We start from the raw sequence: 25,750 nt of genomic DNA on the forward strand, positions 1-25,750 counted from the left end.
ACTGCAACAACACAGGAATAGAGCAGCTGCACAAAGATTCAACATTCATGAATCAATGGTACGGAAGTGGAAGAAGCAAGAAGAATGACTTTGAGTAAAACTGACTTATCTGACGCTTATCTGATGCGCCTTATGTAATGAAAACAGACCCGTTCATGGACAGTGCACCTTATAATCCAATGTGCCTTATGGTCTGAAAAATACGGTATATTTAGTTGTTAAGATATCTCTAAATTTTGGACTTTACTACTGTAACTTTGCAAGTTTGTTGCAAAGTTTGTAGTGACCGTATCCTGGAGCCTCTATTACCTGTGACATATAAGACACAATGCCAGGTATAATACCTTGTTTTTATACGTTATTACCAATTAACCCACCGTGAGTGAAATATTCAAAAATATTTTTTTCATTGCTTCAGTGATGCTTAATATTCTTTTTTGTTGGGTTTTTTTCACAAAAATATTTTTGAATTTGCAGGTGTGGAAACTTACTGTGATGGCAGACAGGATGGAGCTCAGTGTTATGGAGCTTTGGGAGGAACTGTGGACATCCAGCTGATGGACAGCACCTCAGAAATACCTAGATACCACTTGTTAAAGGATTCATCAAAAATATTGGATGTGAAACACAAAAAGAGTCTTCATGATACCACAGAGAACAAATTTTTATTTTTTCCTAGTAATGGAACATTTAGGATCAGTAGCCTAAACAGGAATGACAGTGGTAAATATACCCTGCAAACCTTTGATTCAGATGGAAGAACATCTGATGAGTGGACTTTCAAGTTGACCTTTCAAGGTAATTTTGTCCATTTCAAGAAATGACTACAATTATTATATATATTGCTTAACAAATGTATAAAAACACCAAACATTTTGAACTTTATAGATAAATACTTACAGTATTTAAAATATAATTTGGATTAAAGGGCTAATAAATATTGGTGCATGAAAAATAAACATAAAAAATTACTTTGCTAATCATCAATAATGTTTATTTAAGGCAGGTGTGGTATAAACTTTGCATTAGATGGTAGCCTAATAAATGTGTTAAGCCCTGTAAATTTAACATTATTTTTGGTAATCTACATAACATATCATCTTATTTAATATATCTCATATTCTGTGTGGTATAGATGGTCCTTTACTTTACAACATAAACAGCTTGAGACAACTGTTGTTGTGATTTGTTGCTATTAATAAAATTAGATTAGATTAGATTGAATTTGTAAATTAAATTTAACTGTATTTTGTGGCTATAATTCTCTTCCTTATATACTATTAAGAATGAACAGTTCTGACATATAATATCAAAACTCATCTGTGTGTGTTTCTCTCAGCTCCTGTGTCCTCTGTCCTGCTGGTCTCTGAGTGTCTGTCCCAGGGAGAGATGAGGGTGTCCTGCTCCTCTGAGGGAGGGGACAGTCCTCAGTACAGCTGGACTCTGGATGGACGCACACTGACAGATGCTGAGCTCCTTTCTGGAAATAATAAGAGCTACAATATTATTCTGAAACAGCACGTCTCAGGACATCTGGTCTGCTCAGTGAGAAATCATGTCAATAGTGTCTCCAAAGAACAAAGGATATGTACTTGTGGTGAGTAAGAACATGATGCAAAGATATCTTAAGAGCTATGAGCTTTACATTTGTCATAAATTATTGAAACAGCAAATGAATTCCTCAGGATTCATTTTCATTAACTGCACTTTATCTGATGGGACACACATAACAAAGTGGGTGCTTGCAACCAAAAATACCCTGTGTATTAAACCAACAATGGGCCCTATAACAGTCTCTGACACTGCTCTAGGTAAGGAATCAATCCTCTAGTAGTATCACTTACTCCAATGGTAACTCAGTTATACATAAGTGAACCCGGCCAAAGCTCTAATTTAATGTGATATTTGTGTCTCTGAACAGATAACTCCTTACTTTTATGTGGTTTGAGAGCAATCTTGGGAATTCTCTTATTAATTGGGATTTTCATCTACTTTGCTTGGAAGAAAAAGAAAACTGAAAAAGCTGCTGTCCCACAAACAATGGACTATCCAGACAACTCTGTTCTGATGGTTGAAATGACAACTTCTACTTCTTGCAACGCGTAGTGTCAACTTTCATCTGCCCGACATTTCACATCTCTGTGAGTGTGAAAATAGCACTTAGATGACACGTATCTCTTGTTTTTATTCACTAATCATGTTTTACATTTACACATCTTACACTGAATTACCACGAGAAGGTCTGAATATCTTCTGTATTTGTATTCTGTGGAAACTAATATAACAAATGTTGTAATTGTAAGTAGAGTAGTCTTTTAATTTGACACATTTTTTGTCAAGCTTATGGTGGCCTAAAATCAAATTTTTTACATAACTGCAAATAGAAATAATCAACCCACCAGAAACTACTGTTTGTACTAAACTGAATTTGAGCACTCTCAAACTATTTGCAAGTGGTTGAAATTAACAGCACTGATTCATACAGTGTACTTTTCTTTTGTTATTGCTACACCGTAACAATATATTTGTAGGACATGTTAATATTTATAGTGTGTATTAGATGATTTACAGACATAGTCACACAACTCAATAACAGTTGTGACTAAAAGACGATTGAATAATGTAGTCAATCATAACTGAATAATGTAAAAGGTACCATGGTCACCAGGTTTTTAAGTTCTCTTTAGCTTTGCACTTTTGAAAATCTTTGTTACATTATTCTGCATTGGTTTCATTTCTATGTTGTGAGGGGTTTACCTAAGGTTTTTCTTAGTGTTTTGTGATCTTGTTTCATCAGTTCTTTTGGTAGCATTTCAGTCTGATTTATGTATTGCTGTGTTTTCCTGCTTCCCTTGTGTATCTGCTGGTTCTGACTTTTCTGTATTTGTTTACCTTTCTGTCTTTGTGTCAAGCTCATATGTCGTAGTCTAGGTATCAGTGTTAGTCATTTCCTGTTTTAATTTGATAGTCTGCCGTCCCTTGTGCTTTGTGTTCTGTTTTGTTTCTCTTATTTCATTAGCCTGGGATAAGTGTCAGCTGTACTCCCACCTCTTGCCTGTTCCCTCATCGTCCTGTATGTTCATATATGGCCTGAGTCTCATTTTGTTTTTTGTTCTGTTCTTCCTCTAGACGGTGTGCCTCTTGCTGTGTGTTCTGCGGTCCATGTGTCCTACCATGTAAACCTAGTTCATTAGTTCCTGTTTCCACCTTGATTGAATTATTTTGTATTCTGTATTTTAGTTTTTGTTCGTTTAGCAATAAAGCTGTTTTGAGTTTAACTTCTGTCTTTGGGTCCTAACCTTCCTGCTACACAGCCAGTGACATGTGACACAGGAAGCATGATGTTTAGAGTGTGAAAGAATAGCACAGTGTGACTGTCCATATCTTATCAAGTTGTACAGTTTGAGAGCTTCTGCTTATAAGAAGATCTGTCGACTTGCTTTGCCATGTTTTCTAAAATTCAACCAGCAATTTTGTAAACAAAATATTTCAAAACCTTTGTTTTTAAATGGATACATGGACTGATACTGTGATGAGGTCAGAAACTGCAATAGATTTCAAACGTATATGACCACTGTAAAATTCTTACCTATTAAATAGGTCAGTACAAGAAAGCATCGATGATAAAGAGTATTTTTATTATTACAGCAAGTATGAAATACCCTAAAACACCTTTTAGTATCAAGAGCTGTTTCTGTTGGGTTCCTCTAATACCTTTAGGGCCTTTGAGGTAGTGCAATAAAAACTGCATTCATTTAAATCACTTTAAACTGAATATGGTCAGGCAAAGCTTTAACTGGCCAAGAACACAGTGTGCAAACCTCTACTAAGACACTTACTTTGAAAGGAATAGTATTGTACTCATGTGTTTTCTTTGTTTCCTTTAAATGTTTTTTGAAAACTTTGCAGTACAATAAAATGGAATAGAATAGAACTTTATTGTCATTGTACATGTACAACGAAATTGTGGGTGCTCCACACCACCTGTACAGGAATAAGATGGAGAGAACGTGGTAATGAAAAATATTTAGTGACTTATCAACCACAGCACATTGACCATTGGAGGTTTCACAAGCAACAAGCTGAGTAATGAGAAACCTAAGTGAACTCCACCCTTTCTTGCATAGCCTAGCACACCTGACAACAATGATGTGGGGGGTCTGGGTGGAGGCACAGGAGAGACACATAGCTACTCTCAGCTCATGCTTGAAGGTGACAGTTTGTGGCAATAATGTTCACATGCAGTGGTTGTTCAGCAGAGCATGAAGAAACTTTCGATATTTGCATACACTATATACTACCATGGAAGCCACATCTTGTGACATGAGCATGATGTTTTATTTAGTTTTATCTGGGGATTTGCTTATACTGAACCTGCATGACTTTCTCATGTTTGTTTTCACCGGTTTTAACAGTGTAAAAGGTCAGTTGTTGTAAGAATTTATTTTTTTATTTTTACAATAGGAAACTCCTTCAGTTTCTTGTGGTACAGTGCGGAAAGTCACTCAATGCAGCAAAATACATCTATTGAAAGTAGAAAAATGTAGAGAATATGAAATTTTTTTTTCTGTTTTATTTTTTCCTTGAAAGCACAGATGGTTTCTATTGAGGTAATTCAGTGAATTTAGGGCACAGTGCACCACTCTCACTGATGACATGATGGTTTTTACCAAACAGTTTCTCTCTTGTCTTCCCTGTGGGGACATGGTCAAGGAGGGCCCTCCCTACTGCTCCCCAGGATGTGGGAACTTGATTCCAGGGTGTGACTGGCTGTTCTGGTGTGGTTGTTGACCTTCTCCTTTGGGGTTTGTGGTCTGGGGTAGCTCAGGCCTCTTCAGTATGGGGGAAGGACTTCCAGGTGTTGGGCAGTTCTCGTATGGTTGCGACCCTTTTCTTGGCTCATGGCAGGAGGGCCAACTTATGGTGGGGTAGGCTGCCCATTGCCTCCAGTTCTCTGATGTCCTCACCCTTTAGCCATGAGTTCTTCATCTGGGCATCCCTCTTCCCTCTGCTGACCCTGGTCTTCTGGTCTTTCTCTGTCAGCCTCTGGCTCCTGGGGCGGGTGGTGTTATTGTGCCTTCTCACCCTCATTATCAAGTAAAATGCATGAGAAAGTCCAAAGTGGCAGAGAAGTATGTGAGGGTGATGCAGGACATTTATGAGGACAGCAAGACAGTTGTGAGGTGTGCAGTAGGACTGAAAGATGGGTTTGAGGTGAGGATGGGATTACATGGGGGATTGAACCTCTTCATGCTTGTAGTGGTGATAGATAGGTTGATAGATGAGGTCAGGCGAGAATGTCTATGGACTATGATGGTTGCAGATGACATTGGGATCTATAGTGACAGTAGTAAGCAGGTGGAATTCAATTCAGCTCAATTTTATTTATATAGCACCAAATCACAACAAAAGTTGCCTCAATCCACTTTATATTGTACGGTAAAGACCCTACAGTAATACAAACAAATGATATGACCTCCTATGAGCAAGCGTTTTGACGACAGTGGGAAGGAAAAACTCACTTTTAACTGGAAGAAACCAGCAGAATAACGCTTAGAGAGGGGCGGCCATCTGCCGCAACCAGTTGAGGGTGAGCAGATGAAGACAGGACAAAAACACACTGTAGAAGAGAGCCAGAGATTAACAATAACTAATAATTAAATGCAGATTTGTGTAGAAACACATTGTGGAATAATGTCTGGAGTGATGGAGATATGCTCTGGAGAGAATAAGAGTGAAATTCAGTAGAAAGGACATAATACATGTGTGTGGATGTCAGGGAGATGGGTGAAAAGGTAAAAATGCAACAAGAAAAGGTCGTGAGAGTGGATGAATTTAAATAACAAAAAATCAAAGCAACAGACAATGCATTAGAGAGGTAAGGAAGAGAGTGGTGGCAGGGTACACTGAAAAAAGAACCAACTTAATTGAATTATTTCAATTGGTAACACCTAATTTAATTAAGTTCTTTGAAATGAAGTTAATACATTAGAGTAACACAACTGATTTATCTACTGTATTAACTTCATTTCAAAGAACTTAATTAAATTAGGTGTTACCAATTGAAATAATTCAATTAAGTTGGTTCACCTATTTTCTTTTTTCAGTGTAAACTGGGTGGAGATGAGTGTCTGATATGTTACAGAAGGATAGCAGCATAAGTGAAAGGGAAGCTTTATGAGATTATAGTGAGACCTGCTACACTGAAAAAAAGGGATTGGCCAGCTCTTGGATTTATGTAAGCATCTTGCGTATATTTAACACAAATGCCTCATGCTTTAAAGTTAAGTGTAACTATATAGTGTAGAAACTACGTCATATGCAGAGAGAGTAGATTAAATTGTTCATATCATGTTCGAGTGAAGTAAGTCAATAATATAGCAATGTTAAATCTCGCGACACTGCACGGGTTTCAGTCTCGTACGCTTTGGATCGTGGTTTCAGGAAGGCATCCATCTCAATCAAGTCGAGCAGCCACCTTTACTTTTCTTGGTGTACCGAAAAGAAGTAAATTGGGTGGTTGTTACATTAAAAAAGTCTACCTTTTAATTTGAACACAAAAGTTTCATGTTTCTATCTTGAACGTAATTAAGTCATGTAGGATCTGAAATTCAACTTAATTTGTTCTTGTTGAGATGACATGATACAATCTAGTAAGAGTGGTTAGTTGCTGGACTCATGAAATTAACAAGATCACATGAGATTTCAAAATCACTGAAGTTATGAGAGGCACACAACTACACACACACCACATGTATGCTATTGCTTTTTATTGTGGTGTAACCTATGAAAGACAAAAACGTAAAGAAAATTCTGCATCAAGCCTCTTTGATAAACCTGGGTTGGTGGCATGGTGGTTAGTGCTGTTGCCTCACAGTAAGAAGGTCCTGGGTTCAAATCCACAATCTGGTGCAAGTGGTTGTTTGTTTCTTTGTTATAGACTTGTGAGCTCTCCACGGTGTACCCTGCCTTGTAACCTATCACTTCAGGGTTATGCCCCAGCCCCCCTGCAACCAGGATAAAGAGGATGGTAGTTGTTGTAGATCCATTAAAATTTTATGGTAACTTTGTTGGACATTATATAATATGAAGATAACATGTAGTATTTAAGTGACAAAGTAGTATCGGGGTAAAAGTTATTGAATACTGTTGAAACAAAATGACAAAATTGTGTAGGATTAAATATTCCAAGAGCTCAACTTACTTCATCTAAACATGTTCCAGTTGCATTTTCTGAACACAAAATGCACATGTTTATTGAATATGAATAAGTTGTGTTGATTTAACTCATTTGTTTAAGTTTCTGCCAAAGCAAAACATTTGTGTGCAACCAATGTCCACTATTGAATCAAGTATATCCAACATGGCCTTTTTTTCAGTGTATGATGTATGGTTTGGAGAGTCTGCTGTTGTCAAAAAAAAAAGAGACAGAGCAAATTTAATGTTTTATTTCCTTTTTCTTACTTTAGTCTGGCATCCTTCATATATATATATATATTATATATTGTATACAAATGTAAGATGTTGAATACATGCACAGTGAACATTGAAACTGTTCTATATAAAAAAAACCCAATAAACAATTAAAAAAGATATTGTGCTGCATCCTATCTTCATCAGTACAGACTTATATTATATGGGAAGAGCACAATACAATCAATACGAATAATAGCATCATCATGTATCAGAATCAGAATCAGAATCTTTATTGTCATTGTCACACGTACAGTGAAATTAAGAAAGGTCCCCGATCAATGCGTCATCCCTAACAATATCAGAAAAATAAATAAAACCATAAAATTTCAATAAATAAAATAAACAAAATAATAAATAAAATACTTAAAATACTAATAAGACATATCAGTAAACATTCACATACATTCCCACATGCATGCCTCAGACCGTAAATGGATTAACATAAGAGTGACGTGAAGTACATTATTTTGCAGTATTCAGATGTGTTATTGCGGTTGGATAAAAGCTGTGTTTGAGTCTATTTTTCCTTACACTGATTGCCCTGTACCGTCTGCCTGAGGGCAACAGTTCAAACAGGGAGTGGCCAGGATGTGAGGTGTCTTTAATGATGTTTTGGGCCTTTTTGAGACAGTGGATGTTGTCTAGGACTTCCAGTGTGGTGAGTGGGCAGCCAGTGATCTTTTGGGCAGTGTTAATGATCCCTTGTAGTGCTTTCCTCTGAGCTCCTGTGCAGCTAGTGTACCATATGCAAATGCAGTATGTTAGAACACTCTCAATGGTGGCTCAATGGTAACAGCTACATGTGTACTTGTGGTTTTGGTTTTGTATGGTGACTATTAATGCTGATTCACTTCCTTTTATTCATTATTAGAATCTCTACTGGCGTGCACATAAGCTTAACACACAAAACTTCAGCAACACAACAGTCGCGAATGTCTGTGAATGTGTTCTGAGGTTTGAAGTAATCTATTTTTTAAATGTATTAAACAATATATATATGGCTTTATTATACAGTGTATTTTTGTCATTTCTGTGTTCAATTAGCTTCAAACTGGATATAAATCAATTGTCCTTGATCATTTTATTTAGTTGTAAATATTAAAAGTACTTTTGAGAATTGGGTTTCTCTGACATACATCCTGCCTGGTCTGAGTTCACACATTTTTATTTGAAGCTGGTCACCAACAGGAAACCAGTTGTGCCTCTGTGCACAGAGTGTGCAAAGAGGCCTGTTTGCATTTAGCCTCTCCCCGTTTGCATCTTGGTAAAGCAGAGGAGTTTATCTGAAAGCTGCCGACCGAGTTGACAGAAAGTGAACAGAGAGGAAAGAACTTAAAGAAGTCCAGACACTTTTCTTTCCAAGCTCCTTAGACTACGATGACCTGGATGTCTGAGAACCTTAACAGATAAACAAAGAGGAAACACGAAGCTACATTTGGACTGTGGGTGGTGCTATTAGGAGTGTCTTATGTTTAGCTCTGTTTAATTATTTAAAATATGCAACAGCTCTGTTATCAAGTACAGTCACTGAGTAGCTTTTAATAACATCCTTTGTGTTAAGTTCTGCAGCTTAAAGCTTCACCTATGCTTGTAAAACTTTACACAAAAAATACTTCATTGTAACTCTTGGTACATTTTGATGTACCACTGACTGTAACTACACTGTAAAATCTAATTAGTTCCCAGAACTCAAAAACATTGAGGAAACTCGTTGCCTCCAAAAAATTGAGTAAAGCTTAGCTATAAATGACTAAGTTAGGACAACTTATTTAGTTTGAGTACTCTGTACAAGCTCTCAAAAAAATTGGATCAAGTTTACGTAAGATGACCAAGTTAGGGCAACTTACTCATTTTGAGTACACTGTACAGCCGTGTTAGTTCCCAGAACTCAAAAAAATTGAAGAAACTCGTTGCCTCAAAAAAACTAAGTAAAGCTTACTTAAGATGACTGTTAGGACAACTTATGCATTGCAAGTCTGCAGTATTAAGAATAATTTGATATTTCTGACTGTACAATACTAATTGTTTACCTACTGACAAACGTTTCAAGTTCAACTAAATGAAAAAACAATTTGTGGTAACCTGAATATGACTAAAAATAATTAACAACACTTTTTGTAATGATGTTAAAATGAGCCCAACTTTTATTTTCAAACACAAAGTATAACAGCCAACATACTGGACATGTTCTGCTGAACAACAAACGATTATATTGCCATCACTGTTATAATCTTACAATGAAACAAAGTCTCAGATGTAATTATTCTGAAAATAAGTTTAGGCCTACCACAAGTTTGTTTTGTACTTACATTACTTATATAATCAAAACAAAATATTTGTTGTTCTGTCACAAGTGCAGTCTCTAATTTAAACAACACATTTGTTTTCCATTCCAACACATGAGCTGGAATGTTGTATTATTTTAAGGATGCTTGTTTCCAGTCCAGGCATTACTGCCTGAATGACTGTCATGGATCGAGGTGATCCAAATGTAGGTGCAGAAGAAAGTCTTTAACTTCCCTTCAGTACAGTGGCAGTGGATGTGGGTTGGAGATGCAATGAGCTTGAACCTGCAAGCGACCATCTTCACTGACCACACCATCTGTGACGGAGGACTCATCTCTCCTGGTGTCCTGCAAGCAAACTATCATATTTTTTGGAACATGAACTTAATTTGGTTTCTTAAAACATTTTTTTCTGCTTTTGGTATAAAACAGACTCCAATTTAGACAATCTCAGGCTCCCTCCCCACCGGAGAGGTGACATTCAATGTCCCAAATTGTCAGTCTGGATAGCCGTGAAATGAAAGCATCATTTTAAAAAAGGGCTATGCAAACATGGCCAATAACTTTCATTCTAATGATGTGCAAAATGATTTTGGGCACAAAACAGATTTTGCTGTTAGAAAACTTGCAGACTTCACTATATACAGTGTAGACCCTCTAAACTAAGTTTGGGGGATGTGATCTTTCAAGAAATGCAGACCAAACTGTTGTTGTTTGTTTACTTACACAGCATGTCTTGTAGAATTAACTGTGGTCACCAGCAACAGCACAGTGCAGTCATAAAGTCTAATAACAGAAGACAGGAAAAGATCAGTAAAGAAACAACTTCCCCAAACCAAAGCACAAACAAAACAATAAGTAAAACAGGCTGATCTAAAGTATGATTAAAGTTCAGCCTGATTAATATAAATGTCACTGACAGTTGCTAATATATTGGAAAACCAAAACACTTACCACTGAGTTGATGTCTTTCTGTCCAACAACAGGAGTGCTGGTCCCGAGCCTCAAAGACAGTAAGAAGCAAGCAGAGGGAGAAAAAACAGAACATTTTTCAGAAACTGATTTGATCCTTAATGGCTGTGCAATCATTGTAACATAGAGTTTGCTTATGTTGTTAAATAAAGGCTAGATTTGACATTAATAGATGCCACAGATGTTCAAAAGCTGCCACAAAGCATGAACAAATGGACGTCTCCGAAAACGTCGGAGCATTTTTGCAAATATGTGATGTCTTGATAAATCGAGCAGATATTTGAACTTTACACAGCTACATTCTCGCCTGAAAATATCTTAAAAGTTGTGACCCAGAAAAAGTAATACGTTTTTTAGCCGCGCTCCTCCGCCATGCGCATACAAGTATGCACAGGCTCTGACAACCGCGGCGACAAATGCGATCCTCCTTTTCCCCAGACTACCCTTTCTGGGTCACAAAATAACCTTTTAAGATATTTTCAGGTGAGAATGTAGCTATGTAATGCTCAAATATCTACTTAATTTGTCAAAATATCACATATTTGCAAAAGTGCTTCCACGTTTTCGAAGAGCTCTGTTATCCACCAGCGCGATGGAGGTCAAGGCTTGATAGAGTCCGCGAGCACAGCCAACTCCTGGCATATTGTTTTCAACCCCCCTGCGGTCTTTTACTACTCAGGTTAAACATGATATATATATTTAGTTAGTTAGTTAGTTAGTTATGGCTATGGATTGAAAATATCCCCCACACCCCACACCTACCCCTAACGGCTGCACCTCCCGAAGAATTTTGTCTGGGCTCTTCTCTCACTTTTTTATTTCAAAGAATCAACAGAAAATTTCACAGACATAGTTTTATGTAAGGTTTTTAAGGCTGTGGTGTTAATTTTTAAGTAACATGAGCCCAGCAGCAGCAGCAACGCTAGGCTAACACTAACTAGCTAGCAAGATTTTTTATCTGGTGCTAAACTAAGAGAAGCCACAAAATCACTTTGAATAAGAGTAAACATTTACTCACCAAGTCAGTAAAGATCCACAGCAATGACAATAATAATATCTCCAGGTTTGCTCAATATATTCCATAACAAATGCTGGAGCCATGAACATGCGGACTGATCCGGGAGGGAGGAGGACGGTAGTCACTGGCATTTTCAAAACACATCTTTCAGCCTTCCAGCATACTTAGTTTTTCTAAGTTAAGACAACTCAAATAAATGGAGTTTATCAGCGTTTTTGCATAAAAAGTACTGGTAACTTATTTAAATCGAGTTCTGATGACAAATTGATAAAAATTTAGTTCAGCCTATTAAATATTTTTAATTAAACACAATATTACATTTTACATAATTGTGGCTGATGTAGCTGCTGTATGATGACGCTAATTAATATTTATAGTTTGACAGCTACTGAATGTGTCAATAGACTCTGTGAGCAGCAAAGTTGGGTGATTTTGACACCATCTATTAATATCATGTTACTGTAATGACATTGCAATTTTCATTACACTGTTATGACCCCTCGCTTGTCTGTGAAGTCTAGGGGGCACGAGGGTGTAACACACGAGGGCAACAGCACAAGCCATACATAAGCTCATAAACCATCAGTCAAAGATTTATTTTACAATTTTACAAACAACTATTTACAGTTAACTTAAGTAGGAGGAGAAAAGGAAGCAAATTCCTCTTCAGGGTCTCCAAGGACAAAACAACAAACAAAAAATCCTCCTGGAAAGAAACGAACACACTAAACTCTAAAGTGAAACAAAAAAAAACACAAACAAAGAAAAACAAAACAGAAGAAAAGGTTTGCATGAATAAAAATAGTGAAGGAACCATCACTATCTCCTGGCAGAGATATCAGTGAAACTGAGACAGGGAAAGTGGATTCAGAAGGTTTCTCTTTTAGATGGGAATTTTGGGGGATATCTTCCCCAAAGTCAGTGGAACAGTTTCAGCATGTTACTATAACACAGGTGTGTCTGCTTCCACTGTTCAGGTGTGTGGAGAGGCTGGTGTAATTTATGCTGCTTTTAACTTAACTCTGACCTGCAAATTTTGCTGAAAGGGAACAACTGTGTGTGGGTACCAACACTAGCACTTGTCACCAGGTTGAAAAAAAACAAAACACTGAGCAGTTTTCCTATCATATAGCGTTTTCATGTTACTTTGAGAAAAGGAGAGGCTCAGAACTGTGTGACAAAATCAAGGACAAACACTTTTAGCAGCCCTCACACATTATGTCCAAACAGCAGCTCAGCAGGGCTAAAACTGAGAGATATCTGCTTTGCCTTGTGAGAAGCAAACAGCAGGAAAGCGAGACCTTTATCCCAGTGTCTCTCACTGAGACTGTCTCTCAGTCTCAAGGCAGTATTTGTGCATCATGGCCTTTAAAGTTTGATGCCAGATGTTTGTTTGAGGCGAGAGATTTTATATTCGAAATACCTAAAGATTGCAGAACCACACAATCAACAATTACACACTCTAAAGACTCACCAACTGCAGAATGATAGGAACAGGTTGCACAAAGTGGTTACACTTACCAGCAATTTGGCAAATGCTACAGGTTATACAGGATTTAGCTACGTCAGTTTTAAGACCCAGCCAGAAAAAAATGTTCCCAGCACTCAGTAGCCAATGATGGAGGATGCGGTCATGTTTTTGTAACTTCTAAATGACCAGACTGTGAATGTTCGTGGGCTAGCTGCAACACACCTTGGCTGCACCCCTTGGGAACTACCATCTGCCATACCACACCCTAGTCCTCATCTTGATTTTCCTGCTTTAACTTAGGCCCATTTGTGCATAAACAGGTCATCTTTCAAGAAGATGCCTTTTTTCTCACTTGTTGTTTCTGTTACTTCTATAAAACATTTAGCAAGTGTAGCATCAGCTTTCTTGGCTTTCCTCTGGGATCCATGTGACATAAGTAGCAGAAGACTTACAGATGTAGCATTAAGTGTGTTCTGATCACAGGCTGTGGACTCTGAAGGGCTGACTCGGGTTTACTTATCCTCTGTCAGGTAAAGAGAGAAGCCCTTAACTTCTCTCTGACAGTGTTAGTGAGCTCACTGTGTGATTATCATTGTAGATTTGGCACCAGTTGTTGTTTTATAATCTTAAATTATAACTGTTTGAAGAACGTTTAAAGAAATTAGTGCATTATTACTAACTGTGGTCTACCAAGTGATGCACAGCACTTCAGAAATATCTAGACACCAATTAAATACATTTGCTCTAAGTTTTTTTCACTTTTTTTTCCAAGTGACCATTATAACATGAGAAACTTAAGTTAGCTTGAGAACAGGAACATTAAAGTGAAAAAGCATGCTTAGAAAAGTGTGAATAGCACAGTGTGGCTGCACATATTTTATCAGCTTGTACAGTATGTGTACTTCCTTTGTATTGCTGTGAACATTATGACAAGCATCTTCAGTAACATAACATTGTGAAACTCGAGTCTTTAACTTAACAGAATGACATTGTGATGAGATCTGACACTGATTGTAATACATCTCAGTGCATCTGACCACTGTGAAGCCATCATATACAAACAGGTCAGTACAAGAAGTCAATACAAGAGAGCTGACAAAATGTTAACCCTTTAAAAACTGAACCATGAGATAACTGCCAAAAAAATTCTAATTGTTTGAAAGTTGAGAGTTTCAATTGCTTAAAAGTGTATTGTGCAATTTATTTAGGGTTTACACAGGAAAAAAATCACACGGATGATGTAGAATTTTAGAAAAAAAAACTAAAAAAAACCCTGTATGTATCAAATATGATATACTAGGCAATAAGGGGTTCTCAGATTGATGACAGAATAATATCAATATTATTATTATAACTATGCTAACCAGTGTAAAAATGCCCAAATATAATTTATCATGGACAGAGAGCATGGACAAACAAAAGAAAAAAGAATCACGGGTTAGACATATATTTTTAATTTTTTTAATTTATTACAGTGTTTATAGATGAATAGATTATTTTTTATGGGCTGATTTATATTTTAGGCATGCTCAAAACATCACTTAGTAATAATTAATAAATGCTTCTCCTCCCTTCCTCGTAATCCATCACACATGAATCTTTTTTCTTGAAAGCTAAAAGAGGAAGGAAAACCGACACCACTTCCTTTCATCCCCTCAGTGCATGAATATACAAGTACAACTTCAAAACCGGACGCCAACGTTTTCACTGGCTCGCCTCTGAGGCTGATTACTAACACATTGGAGTCCGTTCAGAGCACCACACCCACCTTTGTTTTTGAGGGAAAAGCTGCAGACTTGATCAACACAGGCTGAACAGACATGGAAGCTGCAGTTGGACTGTTGCTGGTGTTGCTTAGAGTCTCTCATGGTGAGTAACTTATTTTTGTCATGTCGTCTCTACTTATTAATTTCATAATCAATAATATGTTTCCAGCCATGATTAAAAAGGAGAGAGAGAAGAAAAAGCTTTATTTAGCTAAAGATATTTTGTTCAACATATGTTGAACAAAATATAGACATGGTGCTGCGGCTTTGTCACCTCTAAACGGTGCTGCTTGTTTCTGTTTGGTGTAAGCCCGTTATATAACTGAGAGTGGACTTCCAAAGTTTTTGAAAATGAAAAGATTTTGGTTCCTTGATAATCCTTTGACGTTTTTCCAGTTTCAGACTGATAAGCTGCTGACCACATCATTATCCACCACTTCTTCATTGCATCTGACAATTGTAAATCAGATAAGTTGCTCTTGGGATACAGACCTGAGCTGAACTGATGATAAATGAAGCACATTTGCAAATGTTATACAAATTATGCTGCTACACATTTGTACACTGCACCGCTTAACACAGGCCTGTTTTCTAAATCATCAAGTCTTAAGCAGTGCTGTGCAATACTGCAAATGTTGCATGATCCCATATCAAGTAAACACAGGTCCAGTATTGCTGATACCAATACCGATACTGATACCATTAACTTGTAAATGACATAACTTATCGTATGTAGTTGAGAGCATTGTGTCATGACTGGTGAAATGAATCAACATTTTTATTGACCATTGTGATTTTTATTTTCCACAATAATTATTTAACACAACAAAACACGCTTATACTTTGAAACTCTGTTTTGGGGCACCTGCAATGTAAATGTATGTTTCTCTAAAGCACTCTAAACCCAAATTAATACAATTCAGTAAACTACATACTGAACTTAGAGGCCAGAAACACACTATAGATCCTGTCGTACTAGTATCGATCCAATACCAATAACAGTGCTGGTATCAATACTATTGATATTTGTCACAAAACATACTCATTTGAGTGGCCTGTTAATGAAGGTATAGCCTATATGGAAACTATATTGCTGAGGTATGAGTATGATCAACAAGCTACATTAAGCATATTTACTTTTGAAGAAATATTTGTTTTGTAATATTAGAGGTTATATTGACACGGATGTGACAGTTTTTTGGTTTATTTGGTGAACTCAGATGTAGGGAGTGAAGCTCTATTGTATGAACTTCAAGTACTCTAAACTTACTACTGTGTGAATGTGTGTGTGAATGGGTGGATGACTGGATATGTAAAGCGCTTTGGGGTCCTTAGGGACCATAAAGGCGCTATATAAATACAGGCCATTTACCATTTACCATTTACTACGACACATCTGCTTCAAGATGAACTAAACTGCACTTAATTACCAGCCTTAGGGTCCTGGGCCCACCCACTTAAACAAGGGGTCTGTTCTGTACTGCTCCAGAGAACTGTTTTCTTAGGTTTTATTTTCAGGTACTAAATGTGTTTTCTTTTCTCAAATGTTTTAAGTTATCATAGACAAATTCTGACCAAGCACAACTGATAGGTGCATCTACTGTATGCAAACACGTCTGTGCAGTGGTTGTTTAGCAGAGCATGAAGAAACTTTCCTTTATTTACATGTGCTATATACTACTGTGGAAGACACATCTTGTGACATGATGAAGGTATTCTATTTAGTTTGGTCTGGAGGTTTGGTTATATTGGACCTAAATTAGTGTCTCATTTTTATTTTAATGCCATATTCAGTGGGGGGAAAAGTCATTTGTCCTCCTATTACACAATTTACTTTTTCTTTTTCACAGTAGTAAGCTCCTTCAGCTCTCATCATCAGTTAATTAAAAAAACATATTCAATTATACTGTTCTCCCTTTTTTTAGTGTAATTTCTGTTTCTGAACTTCACTGGAGAGCTTTTCCTGTTCAGAGCACTAAAGATATGCAGAACTACAAAAGCATACTTTTTCATGTTCAGGAATGGCGTCCCACATGCCAAATAAAAGTTTGTTGGCTTTGTAGAGGCTTTCTGTATCATTCTATTTATGCTCTTAAATAAGAATGGCCTTATGATGGGCCACATCTTCCAGATTAGCTATCAGTCTTTTGAACATCCATAAGTCTTTACCTTCAACTGAGTCAGCTATAACAGATCATTTCATTAAATAATATGACAGTGTGAAAAATAAATAAATTAGGTTGAAAGATCTGTCCTTTCCACGTTCCTCTCTTCTTTATATTTGTGAAAGTCAGTGAAAAATATGAATCCATTTTAATGTGTTTTAAAGACAAAAATGTCAAAATTATCATATTTCACAGGTGGCATTTTTCCCTTTTTGTAGAAAAGCACAGGGTACACAGGTGTCCAAACAGGTACTCAGAAATGCACAATTTTCTTGGTTGGCTGCTGCCTCTAAACATGTCATGTATCATTAATACTGTGTGCTGCTCAGTAATATTTATTATTTACTTCTTCTTATTACAGTGTTGGTTGTTGCTGTGGTTTACCTGCTGTGTTGTTTTTTTATGCTTGGTTTTTTTTTCAGCAGGTGGTGAAGCAGATTTTCAGTGTTTTTTTTCTCTCCCTCCCTCTCTCTCTAGCCCTCTTCTTCTCTATTTTTCTCTTTCTCTTCTTCTGTTAACTTTCTCCCCAACTTCTCTTTCTTTCTTCTTTCCTGCCCCGGTCTTGTCCAATCTGATTGTAGTAACCCAAAAAAATCCTAATAAAATATGACAAGTGTACCAGTATAGCAATAGCTGTAATGATCCACTTGGAAAAATAAATTTGTTGGGTATTTTGTTTCTCCTTTAAACATCAGTTCTGACTGCTACACTGCCAGACAGGACAGGCAACAAAAAAAAACACCAGCTACCTATAGCAATAAAAATGAAATAAGACTATGATGGTAGAACAATGAGGCAACACGTTTCATCAACAAAACCCTAAAGCTACAGCAGCTAAATCAAATTCAATTAATAATTGTATAATTTGAATTTGTCATTTTCTAGTTGTAGTTTGTAACTGTTCATCAGCACAGGGAAAATAGTGCTGCTGAACCTTAACTGTGATTCATAGACCTGTATGATGTTCATCTGTGACAGACAGTGGGCACAAAACCATCATTTTTGGTTTAGGTAGACATTTGCAGATTTTGCCAAACTCAAATTTATAACTTAAAAAAACAAACAAACAAACAAACTGTTTTTACTTTTTTGTTTGCAGGTGTGGAAACACACTGTGATGGCAGACGGGATGGAGCTCAGTGTTATGGACCTTTGGGAGGAACTGTGAACATCCAGCTGATGGACAACACCTCAGAAATACCTAAATACGAATTTTTAAAAGAATCATTAAAAATACTAGCTGTGAGAAATAATGAGGTTATTTCTAATACCATAAGAGAGAGAGCCCTTTTTAACAGTAGAGGAACATTTAGGATCAATAACCTGAGCAGCACAGACAGTGGTAAATATACCCTTGAAACCTTTGATTCAGATGGAAGATTCTCAGGCAGGTGGACTTTACGGTTGTTCATTCAAGGTAAATGTTGGGAAATTAAGCCATTAATAGATTTTTGGTAATCCATATAATACATCTCACAAAATTTCAGATACATGTGTTTTGTGCGTTCCCTGTTTTTCATTAGAGACTATAAAGAATGACCAAGATACCATTTTAAAAAAACGTCATCTGTGTGTGTTTCTCTCAGCTCCTGTGTCCTCTGTCCTGCTGGTCTCTGAGTGTCTGTCTCAGGGAGAGAGAAGGGTGTCCTGCTCCTCTGAGGGAGGGGACAGTCCTCAGTACAGCTGGACTCTGGATGGACGCACACTGACAGATGCTGAGCTCCTTTCTGGAAATAATAAGACTAACAACATCACTCTGAAACAGCACGTCTCAGGACATCTGGTCTGCTCAGTCAGGAACGACGTCAGTGATGTCCCCAAAGAAGAGATGATATCTACCTGTGGTGAGTGAGAACATAAATAATCCGATATATATATGATAATTACTAATTCATTAATTAATATGGTAACTTTGCACATCTTTAACAAATTATGTGTTTTTTTGCTCATAGGCTTTATTTTCATTAACTGTACTTCAGTCAATGGGACACAGATATCAGGGTGGGTGTATGAAGCTAATAACACCCTGTGTACTCAACCAAAACAGACTTCGATGGGTAAGGACTATGGAACTACCATCAGTGATGAACCATGGTACATTAGTAAGTAAAAAGTAACTCTGTTACTGCAGATCCGTTGATGTAATTTTCTCCTTTCCTCATTCTCTGTCTTGATAAAAAACAACATGTTTTCTGATTCAACCTACTATGTGTTTGTGCCTTTTATTTTTGAAACAGGGAATTTGCCACTGATAGGTGGTGTTCTCTCAGTGCTGGTAATTTTCTTGGTTGTTGGTGTAGCAGTCATATGTGCTCGGAGGAAAAAGCAAAACAGCAAACCTACAAAAAAGGGTACACTTGATTTCATCACTTATTTTGCTCAGATTTGCTTTTTTGTTTTTTAGGATATACGGAATAGTTTAGCATAGCATTTTAAATACATTTTTGATTTCTTGTCAAGAGTTTATTGATAACTCTGTCATATATCAGTTAAATATGCAGATACTGCTGTCCTGCTACATTTAACACAAAAACTTGGAAAACAGCTCTGTCTAAAGGAAACAAAATCCACAAACTATATATTCTAAAGCTCAATGAAGAACCCATTTTAAAAGTCATATTTCGTGTGAATCATTTTACATTATCTCCTGTCTTTGTATTCCTTTAATCATTCACTTATTGTAATACTATATTTAAACCATCCCTTTTTTGTTACTCTGCAGAGGAAGAAGATGACCAGGAAGTCTTTCCTGATGCCAAGTTTGTCAAAAGGCAGGCAAACCAAGCTGAGAAAAAAGTGGAGGTGGAGTATGGCCAAGTCAAGTCTGCAAAGCGACCTCGGAAGCCTAAACCAACAGGAACTGATTGTGTGTATGCTAACGTCCATAAAGTCAGGTGATGAAGTGCTCAGTGCTTTTAGACAGACAGCTCCACTGAAGGTAGTTGGAGTAAGGCGCTGATGTTAAGATATTCCTAAAGGTCCTTGATTTAATGTAATTTCCCAGCATAAAAATACAAACCATATCTTATAAATGTTAATTTACTGGCTTATTTAACTTTTAATGCACTGCTGTATTATATCAGGTTATTAACACATCTGTTGTTATATGACCTCTTGATTTAATTACAAAACACTGAGTGTTTTCTGCATCTGTACTCTGTGGAAGCCATATATAAATCCTCTTCAGCCCCACGCCCCCGGCATTGGGGGCAAAAAAGGAGGAGATCACATTTAATCGGTTATAACGCCGGTTGAGAAATATAAATCCAGACATGTGTGGTATCCACAGAAACCTCAGAATCTCAGCTAAAATGTCATATAAACCATTTCTACAACCACCAAACACACCGAAAACAAGCCGCGATTAAACGAGCAGTTACGTAAATGCGCAGAAGTCTGCTAAACACGCAAACGAGAACCAGAAATTCTTCAGACTTCATGTAACCGGTTATAAATAGGCTGGTTAGCTTCCAGGGCTATCACTGACTCCACACACGAAATTTCACCACGATCAGACCAAAATTCACTGAATTAGCCGCAAAAGAAGACCACAAAAACACACAGCGGCGCAAATGCGCTAACACAGAAATTGCCTTACCGTCCCGATTTCCTCCGTTATTTTCGCCGGTAGCCGGTAGCCATGTGATAGCCGGTAATTACCATGCCAACCTAGCCGCATCAGAGCTGTTTTCTGTCAACAACCTCCATTTTAGACCCACCTACAGACACGTGACTGGACAGACGCCACATGCAATAAATTTGGACACACGTGGGTTTTGGCATTACAACGTCTGATTGGTTGAAGTGACGTGAACGTGGCATCGTTACTTTGAATCTATTGGCTAAAACGATTAAAAAGAGGTGTCAATCATGCAAATTGACCAAAAGACCCCAAAGTTACAGCCCCTCAAAGTTTAAAGGGCCAGAGGCCAATGAGGCGCTCCATGCGCACGGCAGAAAAGGGCCACTAGCATGTAAATGTGTGGTTAATTCTTCAAAACTATATTTTTTAAAAAAGCATTTTTAGGCCTGTTAATAAAATTTATTAATTTCTGCTCTTTAATACCTAAAAAATAAACTGGCATGGTGTCCAATTGTGTGCCAAAATTGGACATTTTTGTACAACGTCTGGATATTCATGTATTGACAGGGCTGTAGTTTTTCACTGTTTTACTTTAGAAACACAAATCTTTGCACAGATTATGCTTATATGTTGGTTACTGGATTTCTGGAACCAAATATGATCTGAGCCATATTTTTAAAAGGGTTATATGCTAAAAATTACAAAAATAAATTAGGCGAGAATAAAATCTACTTACTTTTTCTGTGTTCCAGTCTCAGTAACTTTGACACAGTAATATCTGCTTTAATATTTACACCTCTGATTAAATGTCCCAAGTGTTAGCTTCATTTTGATACCAAGATTGTAAGGACAGAGTTTGTAATTGCAGAGAAATAATCAATTTAATTTAGGCATTGCATTTTCGAGCAGGAAGCTCAGAAACCCCCTTGGGGCTGAAGAGGATAACACAGGTTATGACTGCTATTTAGGACTCTTTCTCTTTTAACTTGACTAGTTTTTCACTTGGTAAAGGTTCGACTAATGTGTAAATAGAGACATGATAAAGAGAAAGCACTTCATCCTTTATGAAAATATGACTGCATAAAGTCATAAAGCTTCTTTTGAACCATACATGTTATGTAAAAAAAAAAACATTACTGGCTTTTAATATATTTTTGCTTTTGCAAAGATATGCTTTAACAATGTACTTGTATAATATAAATTGGATATATATACCCCTGAGAGTAAGTACATAGTAGTGATGGACAAGTAGAGGAAAAAGGCTGTAGTGACAGATGTGGCTATACCAAGTGAATGCAACATCAGGAAGAAGGAACACAAGAAGATCGAGAAATACCAAGGGCTGAAAGAGGAGCTAGAGAAGATGTGGAAGGTTAGGCCAACAGTGGTCCCAGTTGTAATTGGAGCACTTGGGGCTGTGACTCCCAAAATGGGCAAGCGGCTCAGAGATTCCAGGAACAACATCCAAGATCTGTGTCCAGAAGAGCACAGTCCTAGGAACAGCAAAGAGACTGCACAGGACCCTCAAGCTCCCACACCTCTGGCAGAAGACCCCAGCTGAAAAAATAGAGACCACCCACAGATTGAGTGTGGAATTTATATACAGGGAGTGCAGAATTATTAGGCAAATGACTATTTTGTCCACATCATCCTCTTCATGCATGTTGTCTTACTCCAAGCTGTATAGGCTCGAAAGCCTTCTACCAATTAAGCATATTAGGTGATGTGCATCTCTGTAATGAGAAGGGGTGTGGTCTAATGACATCAACACCCTATATCAGGTGTGCATAATTATTAGGCAACTTCTTTTCCTTTGGCAAAATGGGTCAAAAGAAGGACTTGACAGGCTCAGAAAAGTCCAAAATAGTGAGATATCTTGCAGAGGGATGCAGCAATCTTAAAATTGCAAAGCTTCTGAAGCGTGATCATTGAACAATCAAGCGTTTCATTCAAAATAGTCAACAGGGTCGCAAGAAGCGTGTGGAAAAACCAAGGCGCAAAATAACTGCCCATGAACTGAGAAAAGTCAAGCGTGCAGCTGCCAAGATGCCACTTGCCACCAGTTTGGCCATATTTCAGAGCTGCAACATCACTGGAGTGCCCAAAAGCACAAGGTGTGCAATACTCAGAGACATGGCCAAGGTAAGAAAGGCTGAAAGACGACCACCACTGAACAAGACACACAAGCTGAAACGTCAAGACTGGGCAAAGAAATATCTCAAGACTGATTTTTCTAAGGTTTTATGGACTGATGAAATGAGAGTGAGTCTTGATGGGCCAGATGGATGGGCCCGTGGCTGGATTGGTAAAGGGCAGAGAGCTCCAGTCCGACTCAGACGCCAGCAAGGTGGAGGTGGAGTACTGGTTTGGGCTGGAATCATCAAAGATGAGCTTGTGGGGCCTTTTCGGGTTGAGGATGGAGTCAAGCTCAACTCCCAGTCCTACTGCCAGTTTCTGGAAGACACCTTCTTCAAGCAGTGGTACAGGAAGAAGTCTGCATCCTTCAAGAAAAACATGATTTTCATGCAGGACAATGCTCCATCACACGCGTCCAAGTACTCCACAGCGTGGCTGGCAAGAAAGGGTATAAAAGAAGAAAAACTAATGACATGGCCTCCTTGTTCACCTGATCTGAACCCCATTGAGAACCTGTGGTCCATCATCAAATGTGAGATTTACAAGGAGGGAAAACAGTACACCTCTCTGAACAGTGTCTGGGAGGCTGTGGTTGCTGCTGCACGCAATGTTGATGGTGAACAGATCAAAACACTGACAGAATCCATGGATGGCAGGCTTTTGAGTGTCCTTGCAAAGAAAGGTGGCTATATTGGTCGCTGATTTGTTTTTGTTTTGTTTTTGAATGTCAGAAATGTATATTTGTGAATGTGGAGATGTTATATTGGTTTCACTGGTAAAAATAAATAATTGAAATGGGTATATATTTGTTTTTTGTTAAGTTGCCTAATAATTATGCACAGTAATAGTCACCTGCACACACAGATATCCCCCTAAAATAGCTAAAACTAAAAACAAATTAAAAACTACTTCCAAAAACATTCAGCTTTGATATTAATGAGTTTTTTGGGTTCATTGAGAACATGGTTGTTGCTCAATAATAAAATTATTCCTCAAAAATACAACTTGCCTAATAATTCTGCACTCCCTGTATATACAGTGGTGTAAAAAGGTGTTTGCCCCATTCCTGATTTCCTTTTTTGTATGTTTGTCACATTTAAATGTTTCAGATCATCAAACAAATGTAAATATTAGACAAAGATAACAGTAAAGTAAACACAAAATACTTTAAATAAAGGTGTTTATTATTAAGGGGGGAAAAAAATCCAAATCTACATGCCCCTGTGTGAAAAAACTGTGGGACTCTTAAAGTGGGACTCTTACAGTCCTATTAAGATGGCTTACAGCATTTGACACATGACAGTGCATATTCGGGTGTGGAGTTTGCTTGCCTGATATACGTCCACTTCAACAAAAGGGTTAAATTATATATTCACCGCTATTTGTCCTTCTCAGGTTATTGATTTAATTTTTGCATTAGTGGGACCAGAAACCTGTTTTTATGGTATAAAGTAGAACCTTATTGTTTCTCCCAGCGAGTACTTTTGATTGATCCTTTAACAGCTGGTATTTCAATATAAGTGCTGTCCATCACTTAAACAGCCACAGTTCCCCCCAAAGCTTCATAGTGCATCCAGTCTGCCTTCACAGAAAATTTCCACACCTGCAAATAGAAAAAGAGCAAGCATCACTATTTTGAGTTTTCAGTCCCGACCAGAAGGACTCTAACCACAACCTGTAAATGTGTACCTAAAACAGAAAAAAGCGTTTGGTTGCACCCATCTGCCTTAGTCCATGCTATGCAAAGGTGCTTTATGTAAGTCTGTGTCTGAAACACATTTAGGGTTCAGCTAACAACACTGAAGAACAGCTAAATATTATAACTGGAAAAGTCCATTAAATTACTTACATTTTATTTACCTGTTTAGCTTCATGTGACAAGCTCATAGCCTGCTGGGGCAATCGTGGCTCAAGAGTTGGCAGTTCGTCTTGTAGTCAGAAGGTTACCGGTTCGAGCCCCGGCTTGGACGGTCTCGGTTGTTGTGTCCTTGGGCAAGAAACTTCACCCGTTGCCTACTGGTGGTGGTCAGAGGGCTCGGTGGTGCCAGTCTCCAGTGGCCTCACCTCTGTTAGTGTGCCCTAGGGTAGCTGTGGCTACAATGTAGCTTGCCATCACCAGTGTGTGGATGACTGAATGTAGTGTAAAGCGCTTTGGGGTCCTTAGGGACTAAGTAAAGCGCTATACAAATACAGGCCACTTATTTACCATTTTGCTGTGTCACTACTACTAATACAACTTACACTACTAATGAAAAAGAGACACTGTAGGGTCACTGTTCCTATCTTCAACTAACAAAGGATCAGTATCATCTAACTACTGATCCCCTCATACACAATCCTCCTCAGGGTCTTGTCCTGTCTTCTTTTAGGGCATGATGCAGTGGATCAGCCCTCTCCTGTTTGTTATGGTGGTTACTCGGAATTCTACACAGGTTTTAAACATGTATTAATGTGAAGCATTGTATTTGCTTACTTAAAACAATCTGAAGGGAGGGGGGTGAAAAAGTGACAACTGCTGTTGACATGGCCAACATTACCATGTGACCTACTTGTGTTTCTGTTCACTTAGTGCGAAACTCCCAAACTCACACTCACAAACCCACACCTACACACACATGAATACAAAAATACTCCCCACTGGAAAGTAAGCATACATTTCAGCCTCATCATCAAAAAGAGGGAGCATGAAGTTTCCCTTCCTGATTCACTGGATGTTGTAGCTTAAAGATATTTAGTATTGAGTAAAACGCCTTGTTTAAAAAAAATGCAAATATTTTAACAAAATTAATGGTAATGATAAATTTAGGTTTTGCCTTAGAGAAGGAAAAGAATAAAAGCATGAGTTTTAGACCAGTGTCAAAAGTTTAGAGTCTACTTC

At 37.7% G+C, this 25,750-nt stretch overlaps 2 protein-coding genes and 1 long non-coding RNA gene across 5 annotated transcripts in view; all 3 read left to right on the forward strand.

Moving 5' to 3' along the window:
• The first annotated feature begins 1,310 nt into the window (after nt 1-1,310).
• On the forward strand, nt 1,311-3,278 carry LOC109204814 (uncharacterized). Its single transcript, XR_002064331.2, has 3 exons — nt 1,311-1,597; nt 1,686-1,811; nt 1,922-3,278. It is a non-coding gene; the product is annotated as an uncharacterized LOC109204814 (long non-coding RNA).
• A 10,854-nt stretch (nt 3,279-14,132) lies between these two features.
• LOC100695213 (uncharacterized) overlaps nt 14,133-25,750 on the forward strand; it is a 47,594-nt gene continuing 35,976 nt past the window's right edge. Inside the window, exon 1 of one of the 3 annotated variants that reach the window (XM_025896876.1) lies at nt 14,133-14,286. The gene's annotated coding sequence lies outside the window, so the exon portion shown is untranslated. The remainder of the gene's footprint in view (nt 14,287-25,750) is intronic. The other 2 variants (XM_025896870.1, XM_003444621.5) reach the window with 2 other exon arrangements.
• LOC109204813 (uncharacterized) lies at nt 14,727-20,323 on the forward strand. The gene is made up of 7 exons (XM_025896880.1): nt 14,727-14,961; nt 14,997-15,091; nt 18,253-18,570; nt 18,740-18,997; nt 19,106-19,255; nt 19,391-19,504; nt 19,876-20,323. Exons 2-7 carry the CDS (start codon nt 15,043-15,045, stop codon nt 20,049-20,051), a joined length of 1,065 nt encoding a protein of 354 aa, XP_025752665.1. The 5' UTR covers nt 14,727-14,961; nt 14,997-15,042; the 3' UTR covers nt 20,052-20,323.

The sequence above is a fragment of the Oreochromis niloticus genome, linkage group LG2 (assembly GCF_001858045.2).
Source record: "Oreochromis niloticus isolate F11D_XX linkage group LG2, O_niloticus_UMD_NMBU, whole genome shotgun sequence".
Classification (NCBI taxonomy): domain Eukaryota; kingdom Metazoa; phylum Chordata; class Actinopteri; order Cichliformes; family Cichlidae; genus Oreochromis; species Oreochromis niloticus.

Bases quoted from the DNA above. Each gene is read 5' to 3' on its own strand.
- LOC109204813 (XM_025896880.1), top strand. From the start codon at position 15,043: ATGGAAGCTGCAGTTGGACTGTTGCTGGTGTTGCTTAGAGTCTCTCAT. The intron at 18,571-18,739 runs GTAAATGTTGGG...TGTTTCTCTCAG, and splicing joins TTTACGGTTGTTCATTCAAG to CTCCTGTGTCCTCTGTCCTG. The intron at 18,998-19,105 runs GTGAGTGAGAAC...TTTTGCTCATAG, and splicing joins AGAGATGATATCTACCTGTG to GCTTTATTTTCATTAACTGT.